General features: G+C 35.8%; 2 protein-coding genes across 3 annotated transcripts in view; both read left to right on the top strand.

Moving 5' to 3' along the window:
* Window positions 1–3,820: 3,820 nt before the first annotated feature.
* The window catches only part of LOC108732914 (chitin synthase chs-2-like), a 13,141-nt gene continuing 4,617 nt past the window's right edge, over window positions 3,821–12,344 (top strand). Inside the window, exons 1-3 of one of the 2 annotated variants that reach the window (XM_025980047.1) lie at window positions 3,821–4,793; window positions 4,980–5,241; window positions 5,627–5,933. In XM_025980047.1, the coding sequence (XP_025835832.1) occupies window positions 4,719–4,793; window positions 4,980–5,241; window positions 5,627–5,933 (644 nt within the window). In that variant the 5' untranslated portion in view covers window positions 3,821–4,718. The remainder of the gene's footprint in view (window positions 4,794–4,979; window positions 5,242–5,626; window positions 5,934–12,344) is intronic. The other variant, XM_025980049.1, reaches the window with a different exon arrangement.
* Window positions 6,477–12,144, top strand: LOC108732965 (chitin synthase chs-2). Its single transcript, XM_018463979.1, has 11 exons — window positions 6,477–6,739; window positions 6,803–7,096; window positions 7,157–8,359; window positions 8,417–8,854; window positions 8,915–9,113; window positions 9,171–9,435; window positions 9,503–9,670; window positions 9,887–10,192; window positions 10,281–10,525; window positions 10,589–10,889; window positions 11,685–12,144. Exons 1-11 carry the CDS (start codon window positions 6,568–6,570, stop codon window positions 11,907–11,909), a joined length of 3,816 nt encoding a protein of 1,271 aa, XP_018319481.1. The 5' UTR covers window positions 6,477–6,567; the 3' UTR covers window positions 11,910–12,144.

Genomic DNA, 12,344 nt, shown 5'->3' on the forward strand with positions numbered 1-12,344 from the left:
ACTTATCTGACTTCCTAGGTATCTAAAATCAGCCACTTCTTCTAATTTTTCGTCTCCTATCTTTATATTCGCTCTTTCCCTACTTTTTCTTCCCTTGCATATTAGTATTTTAGTTTTACTTTTATTTATTTTCATACAGTACTGATCTGTCAGTACCGCTTCCATTTTATTATTCACTATTCGACTTCTAAAATTTCTGACCTGATTACCAAGTATTACCTAAGAAACCACTAGAAACTGAAAAAAGAAATCCATTGAATCGATTTAATAGGAAAATGTGAAATATCTTTCTAATTAAATATGTATTAGGAAGAGTCTCAAAGGAAATCTATGGTGTAAAAGAATTTGTACAACTTTTTTAATTGGTTTACATTGACCGATGTGAAAACTGTGTTTGCGACTCCCATTTTCCCAAGTTCTAACCGCAAAAGTTTCACTTATTAGCTACATTTATTAACAAAAGTAATTTTCAGTTAACTTTCATTAACTGTTAAGTAAAATAGTGAATTGTAATAACAGTAGGCACTAGATAAATACAACACAAAATTATGTTGGCGATTTAGCTTCGAAGTTTTAATTTGTTGCAAACTTTTTCATCAAAATCGAAATTTTATTGCTTATGAATTGTTTTATGCAAATACTGTATATTTAGAACAGTTCTACATAATAGTTGATGTTTATTAATATTATGTTTTCTTCAAATAAAATATATGGTGGATGTTCCGGGTTTGAATTAGACATGAGTCGGATACCCGCTTTGGATTCAGTATCGACTGGATCCAGAACATTTTTTAAGATCCGGCCGGGTACCGGACAATTACGCCAGTTATCCGGCAGTACCGGGTAAATCTACTAGAGAAAAAAGAACAATCCAACATCAGCAAAAATCATTTAATAAGTACTTATAAAAAAACCCTGCCTAATTAAAATTGGTAATTAAGATTGTTTTGGGATAGGTCATTTGTCCTAATTTATATTATTTATTGATTATTATGCTAAATGATTTGTTATTTCGAAGTAGTACTTGCGTTTATTTTTTTTTTCGTATACAAAAATACATGAGTATGACCGAACTGTTGCAATTTCTGTCGTTTGTTGGTATATTAGATTTTATTTAACGATAAGTTGTTAGAATGACTTTGCAACCCAGCATTTATAAACATTAAAGGTTCGTTTTAAAGATTTCAACTCAACCCTCTCGTTGAAAATCCGCCAACCAAAAATTAAAATTTCGTTAGTTAATTGTTTCATCATCATAAGGTCGTCAGTCCTAAGAGTGGTTGGACACGCCGTTGGACAACTCTTTCCTATCCTGCGCTAATCTTCGCATTTCTCTAAAGCCAGAGCAACCCATATCCTTAACTATTTGCGAACAGTAATCTAATCTAGGTCTAACTCTACCCCTCCTAACTTCCGTTTCTGTCTCTAATATGTCTCTGACTAGACCTTCATGCCTGAGAAGGTGTCCTACTAACCTATCTCGCCTATTTTTTATTGATTTCCATAGAGTCCTCTGTTCTCTTACTCTTTCTAATACCTCTTCATCTCTAACCTTCTCTATCCACGGTATTCTCATCATTCGANCCCTAAGTCAATAGGAGATGATGGGGGATGTTTTTTTTTTTAGACAATTACCCAATATTTTCTCTAGAGATTGTGGCGTGTGGTGTGTTGTTTATTCATGTTTAAATAAAGTTTACAATTTTGTTGACATGATAATTATATAATAAGCGCCCCTCCTACCTATCGACTTGACGTTGTGGGGGGTAGGATTTCAACCCTGTGTGTTATTGTAAAAAGTTATGACGGACTGCTAAATTTTTTTTCTTCCTCAATAGATCTCCCTTTGACACACACCACAACCTCAAGTCCGTAGGGGGTGGGGGTGTTTTTTTTAGATAATTGCTAAAGTTAAATATAATACGTTTCGTCTTAAATGGTACTTCTTCAGGTTTGACCGATAAATACCGTATTTGACCGGTTCTGATTTCAAAAAAAGTATGTACAATCCTGAGTTTCAGTATTTTATTTCTTGATAAGTTTTTATCAGAGACTTTTCATCCACATAGGTTTTATATATAAACTTTGGTTGACTTTAAACGGAGACAATGAAGTTAGTGTGTGTATTTGTTTATTATTTCGGCAATCTCAACCAATCGCTTACAAAATCGAAGCCCATGGCGTGCTAATGAGATCGAAATGAAGATTCACGTACGGTATTGCATTCTTTTAAATGTGTCAGTTGGATAAATAGAGAACATATTTTGTAAAGCCTTCGCTTATACTATGAAATACTTAAATTATAGCAATCATTAGCACAGTCATATACTGCTATAACTAAAAAAAATTATAAGTATAAATAAATTTTGCATTATGTAGATGTGCAGCTCTGAAACCAGAAGTTACCGCTGCTATTAACTATTAACGAACTTTTTTCTTTTCTTTTGGTATGCTCAAACATTTGAGGGAATTGTTCAAAGAACTGAAAACTACCGTACCCATTACTTCCTTTTCCTTTTTAGTTTTGCGGTTTGACTGCGGTTTTAAGTCGTCAAATTTCGAATTATTGGAAATCGATTGCAAAGCAAAAAGAGAAATAATACTTATCTGTATTATTTTGGGTTTAATTCTCTAAATCGGTACAAATAGCATATTCAGATAAATACGTATGTATTTAACGAGTAAATTTGACATCTGTTAATAGTCCGGAAGTGTGTGCGAAACTAATCCTTTATAAAAGAGATTTCTCCTGTCAGCTTATTAAGCTGACAATGAAATGAAAAGAAAATTACTGACACACTTGCTTACATTCGAGCCACACAAAATATATTACCATAACAGCAGAGTATGCTCTAATAAGCATTATACAATAAATAATTGTTGAAAAGATTAATGCTTATTGATTAACAGAAGCTTCTATTTAATTTGTCGTGTTGTCTATTATAAATACTGCAAGTCAGTTTTGAACTTAGCTGAAACTTTGCGTAATTACTAATTACACATATACATTCTGATAGAAATATAATAAAATAAAAAAGTATCTACTAGATTACTGTTCAATTNAAGGAACTAACATTTGATTGCAGAATGTTGTAATTACTAACGAAAATTAACAAAAATTAACGGGAAATAGTTGTAGTTGTAGAATAAGTAGTTAGATCAGTTATGAAGTACAGAATACCAGACATTGAATCTGTAATCAGAATCAATTTCTGTCCTTCTGGAATTTTTTTCATTAAATTCTTCCGTCCTTTTTGCATTTCATCCGGTTTTAAATTGATGAAGAAATTTGTAAATGATTAAAGTGAAACTTAAGGAACGGAAGATACTCGAATGCATACTTTGTATCGTAGATTCATTGAAGTGTATATTAGTACAAGAAAATTACATCACATCAAATTAAACAATTACCATCAACATTAAAACATTCTTTTCGACATAATAAATTATCGATATTTCAGTCGCATGGCCATCAAAAGCATTAAAATCGTTTCAAATAACATTTTGTATTATTTCACAATCAACCGCAGTGTTAATTGATTTTCATTTTTTCCAAGAATCATACATTTTGATTACATATTCATTAATTAGCTGCATTTTCGAAATAGCTTCCAGCTTGGTATCGAATCCTAAATTCAAAGAACCATCAGACTATTTTATTAAATAGATTTAGTCTGCACTTGCTGGTATTAAAATAAAAAAACTTTATTAAACAATTAATTAAAACAAAGCGTTTTATATTTCGATTCTGGTAAATTTTAGCTGAGTTTTAAACAAGTATTTAAGTATTATACAATGCACTTACAATTTCTTGTTTTTTTTTTTTAAGAATACGAGATTTTTAAGGTTGTGGATTACTTTTTGAATATAGATTTTGATACCATTAGCTTATCAAAGTACGAAGTAGAATCGTTTATAACAAAACATTATGTGTACACATACATTATTTCCATTAACAAAACTTCATTTGTTTCGCTAATGAAGATGAACTTTCTATTAGTTCTATTATCTATTATCATTCATACTATCACGAGGGTAAAAAAATCAGAAATGCGCTTTCTCACAATTCACTAAATACTGAATTTTATTGAGTTGAAGATAAACAAAAAAAAAATCAAAACACACCACCACCGTAACAAATACATAATCGTTCTCTTTCAGCATTGAAGTCGTTTTGCAGCAGTACACAACACCAACTCTGAACAATTCGAATTGCTATTGCCATTACATATTTGTATATTTTGTAAAATTTTAGTTACTTTTAGAAATTTCTGCTGTTTATGTTTATCTACCTAAGAATGTGCAAGGTGTGCCAAAAAAATTGTTGTATCGCAAAATTCCAACACATCCCTACCTACGGGGACGTGATGAAAATGATTTATTTTAATTGTATGTCAAATAATTTTGCAGAAAATTCCACTGCATTCAAATCAAATGCCTACAACACAGGGCACTCACCCAGTGAATCATTCCTTGAATTTATAATGCATGTTTTTCAATATTTTTTTTGGGTGCGACTTGCACATATCTATAGTATATTTTATATTAACGTATAGCGAGATAGAACAAATAATAGATAAGATTATGTATCATTTTGTGAATTCTAATTATAACGCTTTTCACAGGTACACATTTCCAAGGAATACCTTCAGTTGGAACCGATTGGTTTGGTTTTCGTGTTCTTCTTCGCTTTGATTTTAGTCATTCAGTTCGTAGCAATGTTGTTCCATCGATTTGGTACAATAGCCCACATTTTGGCCGCCACCGAATTAAATTGGTGTTGTACAAAAAAGGTAAAATATTTTGTCATTTCATAAATAAATAAATACACCGACGTACATATGAATATACTCCTAAGCTAAAAGAACGAGTCTATATTTAATTTTGATAACAGTTCTATTACTAAATTTTTGGCAAATTCAGTTAATTAAATTTATTTTATTTGCTTCTGTTTTATTAGTTGTTGTTTTTGTTTATAGAAGGAAGACTTGTCTCCGAATGCCTTACTGGATCGACAAGCGGTTGAAATCGTGAAGCAATTGCAAAAACTGCAGGGAATAGACGATCCCGATTACGACAACGATTCAGGCTCGGGACCGGACAGGATCGGAAGAAGAAAAACAATACATAATATAGAAAAAGCGGCACACCGAAAGAGACAAATTGGAACTCTTGATGTCGCTTTCAAGAAACGGTTTGCAAAACTTAACCAGACCGGAGTGGAAGGTATTAATTTATACGGTAGAGTTAACACAGGAAATTCTTATGTTTTACTTTCCCTATTATCAGCTGCGTCTTTTGAAACGCTTTTTGCATTTGGCTTTACCATATATCAGGGACGTACTTAGGACACTAAAATACTATTTGTAGAAATTGCAGTACACACATGTACTTGCATGTATGGTACCCCATCCACTACTAAGATAGACACGTGTTTTTTTGCTGATTTCCTAGTTTTTACCTTATAAAATTTTCACCGTCGACATAAGTACGGACCTTATATAAAACTTTCGTTTCATTTTAAATTAATTACGCACACACAAGCATTTTTTTCTTTCTTCACCAACCAATCATATTTTTCCGATTTAATTTCTATTTTCTCATTAAACCCCGTTTCATATTAAAGGTACGCCTGTTCTGAGCCGAAAACTGACCATGGGACGTGAGACGATGAAAGCGTTGGAGGTAAGGATCAATTCTGTCATGGCTGAGAGGAAGAAATCGCAAATGCAGACATTGGGGGCAAAGAATGAATACGGAAACAACAACGTATTGAGAAGTCACAGAAACAGTACCGCAAGTATACCATTACAAGACGTTTTTGAAAACGGTCACGTGAACAGGGCGTTCGAAGAAGACGATTCATCATCTAAAAGGACATCCTTACCAATGCATACAAGAAACAATGCTAATTGGAAAGGATTGAGTAATAGGCTGTAGAAAATTTNCCTCTAATATGTCTCTGACTAGACCTTCATGCCTGAGAAGGTGTCCTACTAACCTATCTCGCCTATTTTTTATTGATTTCCATAGAGTCCTCTGTTCTCTTACTCTTTCTAATACCTCTTCATCTCTAACCTTCTCTATCCACGGTATTCTTATCATTCGACGGTAACACCACATTTCGAACGCTTCTAACCTTTTTTTCTCTGCCGCGCCCACTGTCCATGTTTCGCACCCGTACAGCGCCGTGCTCCAAACATACAACATTAACAACCTTTTTCGAATTTCTAAATTAATTGTTTAAACGACTTTTTTGAAAGGGACTTTGTTTGGGATGATGGTGAGGGTGGTATGTAATGAAAAGTTCGCCAGAACGAACTATTAACCGTAGTGGTTTTGCTAGGTACCTGGTTATCCTCTACTATCACTATCCGGTTCATCAATAGTTTAAACTATCCTTGTATTTTCAAAAGATCAATGTTAGTTAACCTTTTAAAAAACAATGTTTGGTAAAAAATGTTTTGAAAACGTTCCCTTTTTTTTTATTACAGTACCAGAACAGTTCAAGAAACCAAAGGATGGGACGTGTTCAGAGACCCTCCGGTCAAAGTGGACTCTGGGTCCATGGCCAATCAGAAGTGTTTCGAAATATCGGCCAAAATACTCAAAGTTCTAGCATATTTACTTACTTTTGTGATAGTACTAGCATCAGGTGTCATATCGAAGGGTACGCTGCTTTTCATGACGTCCCAACTCAAAACTGACAAAATAGTCGAATATTGTAACAAAGAATTAGGTAGGAGTTTGTCACAAGTTATTTTTTGAAAGTATGCTAATAACAGCAAAAACGATATTTTAGGTAGAGAAAAACAATTTATAGTTAAACAACCTGAAGTGGAAAGGGTAGCATGGATGTGGTGTCTCATGTTCGCCTTTTGGGTTCCTGAATTGGGAGCCTTATTTCGTGCTTCCAGGATTTGTTTCTTTAAGTCTTGTAAGAAACCGTCCTTTCCCATATTTCTCGTAGTTTTCTTCACCGAAACAGCTCACACCGTTGGGCTGGCTATTCTGGTATATTTTGTACTACCAGATCTCGATGTTGTCAAAGGAGCTATGCTGACCAATTGTATTTGCTTTGTACCTGGAGTTTTATGTACGTAAATAATAGAACACGCTCAAAAAAAATTCGAAATTATGTTGAATTTTTTTCCAGGCCTGTTTTCTAGAAGTAAAAAGGACTCGCAACGATTTATCAAAGTAATAATAGATCTCATAGCCATTACGGCTCAAGTCACTGGATTCGTTGTTTGGCCAATAATGGCAGGCAGAAAGGAATTATGGTTGATCCCCATTTCAACCGTTCTTATTTCGATCGGCTGGTGGGAGAATTACATATGCGAACAGTCGCCAGTGCCATTTATAAAAGCTCTGGGAAAAGTAAAAAGCCAAATGGACGCGACCCGTTATTTCACGTACATCTTCATTTCAACGTGGAAATGCGCCTGTTTCTTCCTCTGTCTACTCATCATCTGCTTGATCAAAGAAGGAGAGGTTGCATTTTTCTTCAACGAATTTTCTAAAAGCTTCAGCGTTCACACGATTACAATAACAGAGATAAAGCCACTGCTTGGCGGTGTAATTTTGCCCGATATTTCCGAGCTACTTCCAACAGGAGACGACGTCACTATACCATCCTGGGAATCCACTCCATTGTACGTCTTATTAATTAACATCACAGCATCGTACCTGTGCTATATTTTCGGAAAGTTTGCTTGCAAAATCATGATACAGGGTTTCTCGTACGCCTTTCCCGTAAATCTAACCATACCGGTAACGATATCTCTGCTAATCGCCGCATGCGGATTAAGAAGTAGTGATCCCTGCTTTCTTCACGATACGATACCCGGTTACTTGTTCTTTGAAAGTCCTCCGGCCGATGTACTGAACGATTTCATATCGCACCAACATGCCTGGATCTGGCTGGTGTGGCTGTTATCTCAGACATGGATCACCATACACATTTGGACACCGAAATGTGAACGTCTGGCGAGAACCGAAAAGTTATTTGTGCTACCGATGTACGACGGCTTGCTAATCGATCAGAGTTTAGCTCTGAACAGGCGGAGAGACGATCAAGCCAACGTTAAACCTGAAGATTTGGACGAGATTCAGAAGGAGAAAGGCGACGAGTACTACGAAACAATTTCAAACCATACGGATGGATCTACGCCGAAAACTATCAAAAGTTCAGATCATATAACTAGAATATATGCATGCGCAACTATGTGGCACGAAAACAAAGAGGAAATGATTGAATTTTTGAAATCCATATTAAGGCTGGACGAGGACCAGTCTGCAAGACGAGTTGCCCAAAAATATTTACGCATTGTAGATCCAGACTACTACGAATTCGAAAGTATTCATACCATCTTATTCACTTATTTTCCGTGATTATATTATGTATTTTTTCTAGCACACATTTTCTTCGATGATGCTTTCGAAATTTCCGACCACAACGACAACGACAGTCAGGTGAATCGTTTCGTCAAGCTCCTGGTTGCAACGATCGACGAAGCCGCTTCTGACGTCCATCAAACTCATATCAGAGTGAGGCCTCCGAAGAAAATACCAACCCCCTACGGCGGAAGGCTCGTCTGGACTCTTCCCGGTAAAACGAAGATGATAGCACACTTGAAGGACAAGATGAAAATCAGACACAGGAAACGATGGTCCCAAGTCATGTACATGTATTACTTGTTAGGTCATAGACTTATGGAGTTACCGATTTCCGTGGACAGAAAGGCTGTGATTGCAGAAAACACTTATCTTTTAACTCTTGACGGAGATATCGATTTTCAACCTCAAGCTGTGCATTTACTTGTCGATTTAATGAAGAAAAATAAAAATTTAGGTAAGTTCGTCTCGTCCCTCTGCATAGTCAAATATGATCAAATGTCGATATTTCTTTCAGGTGCTGCTTGTGGAAGAATTCATCCGGTTGGTTCAGGCCCAATGGTATGGTACCAACTGTTTGAGTATGCAATTGGTCATTGGCTTCAGAAGGCCACTGAGCACATGATTGGCTGTGTACTTTGTAGCCCTGGATGTTTTTCACTCTTCAGGGGCAAATCACTTATGGACGATAACGTCATGAAGAAATACACCACTTGGTAAATTTCTCTTTTCTATTGCCACTTCCGGCTCTACAGTAGATAATTTTTTTTTAGTTCCGCGGAGGCCAGACATTACGTGCAATACGATCAAGGAGAAGATAGATGGCTGTGTACACTTTTATTACAAAGAGGTTATCGAGTAGAATATTCAGCTGCTTCCGATGCATACACTCATGCGCCAGAAGGATTTAACGAGTTCTACAACCAAAGACGTAGATGGGTACCGTCGACCATTGCCAACATTATGGATCTTCTTCAAGACTACAAGAAAACTGTCAAAGTCAATGACAATATTTCAATGCCTTACATCGCTTATCAGGTGATATATACATATAAAGAAGATAAAGTGCGAAAAAGAAGCTATAACGAATCCCTTTCTTTTCTAGATCCTTCTCATGGGTGGTACGATTTTGGGTCCTGGTACTATATTTCTTATGTTGGTGGGTGCGTTTGTGGCCGCCTTCCAAATCGACAACTGGACAAGCTTTTATTACAACATTATGCCAATTTTTTTCTTCATGTTGGTCTGTTTCACATGTAAATCTAATATCCAGGTAGGTGACTCTTCCAAAGGAATGCAAACATACCTTACACATTAACATACCGACCACATTGTCATATTTTATGGAAGACAACTGTTACTGCTTCCCTTTCGTTTATTTAAAATAGAATCAATTAAAGTGAAAACACAAAATATTTTCTGCTATAAATGATATCGATCGCAAGCAGAATGATGTATTGTTGGTCAACGTTCTTTTGTTTCGTTACAGCTCCTGTGTGCTCAGATATTATCGACAGGATACGCACTCATCATGATGGCCGTGATAGTCGGTACTGCGTTACAATTGCGTGAGGACGGCGTCGGTTCACCTTCGGCCATCTTTTTAATAGCAATGACAGGGTCGTTCTTCATAGCGGCCTGTTTGCATCCTCAAGAGTTCTGGTGCATCGTTCCAGGAATCATTTATCTGCTTTCGATCCCGTCCATGTACCTCCTGTTGATTCTCTACTCAATCATCAATTTGAATGTTGTCTCGTGGGGCACCCGAGAAGTTGCAACGAAAAAGACCAAAAAGGTAAGGCAACTGTGCGTGATTAGAGATATTTTTCGATACTTAATTGGACGACAGAACATTTTGTCAATGACGACGTAATTTATTACAGGAACTGGAGGAAGAAAGAAAAGCTGCAGAAGAAGCCAAAAAGAGAGCTAAGCAAAAGTCCCTCCTCGGGTTTCTTCAAAACGGAGGTACTAACGACGACGACGAAGGCAGTATTGAAATATCTTTAGCCGGTCTCTTCAGATGTATGCTCTGCACTCATCAAAAGAATCAAGATGAAAAGGTCCAACTAATTAATATCTCCGAAACATTAGAAAAGCTTAACAAAAAATTGGAGAATTTGGAAAGGTGCTTCAACTTCATATTTTCTTTGGTAAAAATATATTTACAATTGTATTGTATTTCATACAGGGTTGTTGATCCTCATGGTCATCACGTTCACCGCAGAAGAAGCATGTCCGCTTCATCGAAGGATCATCACCTTAGCAATATTGCAGAAGACGGTCATGAAGAGTCCAGCCAGGAATCGGACAGCGAAACGGTATCTACTAGTCCAAGGAACGACAGGGACGATCTGGTCAATCCTTATTGGATAGAAGATCCCGAACTTCGAAAAGGTGAAGTTGAATATCTTAGTTCAACGGAAATACAATTTTGGAAGGACCTTCTTGATAAGTATTTGTATCCAATTGACGAAAACAAGGAAGAAAAGGTAAGAATAGTGTTACTATTAGCGTTTTTATGTACCTACGTCTTGATCAAAACTTTAAATTAGAAATATTTCTTTAAAATCACCTTTAATAATGTCTATTTTCTATGGATGCCTACAATATTATTTTACTTTTCATTTTAATTTCAAACTATACTTTAATAATGTACTTTCACGTCATCTCTAATGTTATAATCGAAGATGCACCACATTTAATATTCCTATTAATGTAGTTTAAAATACAAGACAATGAGAATGAATCAAAAACTAGATTTGCAATAAGTATCTATTTGTAATAATAATTCGTTGCTTTATTGATTATAATAAGAATCGAAGAATAATGAAGATTCAATGTTTCTAGATGTCGTTACCATTTTTTGGTAATTTTCAGTAATTGAACGATTGATTATGACAACAAATTGCAAAATTTTAGGCCCGTATAGCATCGGATCTGAAGGAGTTGCGAGATCGTTCCGTTTTTGCATTCTTTATGCTGAACGCTATATTTGTCCTCATTGTATTTTTGCTCACCCTGAAGAAAGACGTCCTTCACATTAAATGGCCGTTTGGCGTCAGAACAAATATCACTTATGACGAAACCACACAAGAGGTAATTTTTCTGGGATCACATGATTTTTGTAACCGTACGCTGTTCTTTTTCTCTGAATTACAGGATTTTTATTTGCTATTTCCTTTGCGTATACGGTAGGCGCGAGTACGATTCGACGGAGCAGCTTTACAGAGGTCATGTGTCCCATTTCGAACACGTTTTTAAACATATTGATCTCTTTATTACAGGCCAGAATAGCGAAAGAGCTAATTGAGCTCCGCAATAAGTCAGTATTTGCATTCTTCATGTTCAATGCTCTTTTTGTATTGGTAGTGTTCCTCCTACAGCTTAATAAGGATCAGATCCACGTTAAGTGGCCTTTAGGAGTGCGCACCAATATCACGTACATTGAGGAAACTTCCGAGGTATTTACAGGTTTAAGAGCGGACCTCTTCTGTGGAGTGGGATACTAATGTGTATCTCTTTTGGTTGGGAATCTTCTACCTACTGTCAACGCACACTCAATACACTCCAATTCCTCTGTTTTTAAATTGTTTGTCCGTCCCTGTTCAGGACACAATTTACACGATAAACGTATATACAGGGTGATTCTTTTTATTCGTACGAACGTTAATTTTGGTGGGAGAAAAATTTAACGTACTGTTCGTTTCAAGAAGTTAGAGATATGCCCCTTCCCTTTGTTAGGATGCGCCGTAGCGTAATTCCAAATTCAATCATATTTGTCTGCGGAGCTCATTTCTCCACCGATCATCGAGCGAGAACTAGACAAAAGTGTACAGTACCATTCGCAAAATTATTTAAACTGCCTCGTTAAAATTTAAGAATATGCTTTATTTAAAAGCATATTTAGCCAAAAATAATAACAAGTGAATTAACTTAACGTTCTA

The sequence above is a fragment of the Agrilus planipennis genome, unplaced genomic scaffold (assembly GCF_000699045.2).
Source record: "Agrilus planipennis isolate EAB-ADULT unplaced genomic scaffold, Apla_2.0 scaffold22, whole genome shotgun sequence".
Classification (NCBI taxonomy): domain Eukaryota; kingdom Metazoa; phylum Arthropoda; class Insecta; order Coleoptera; family Buprestidae; genus Agrilus; species Agrilus planipennis.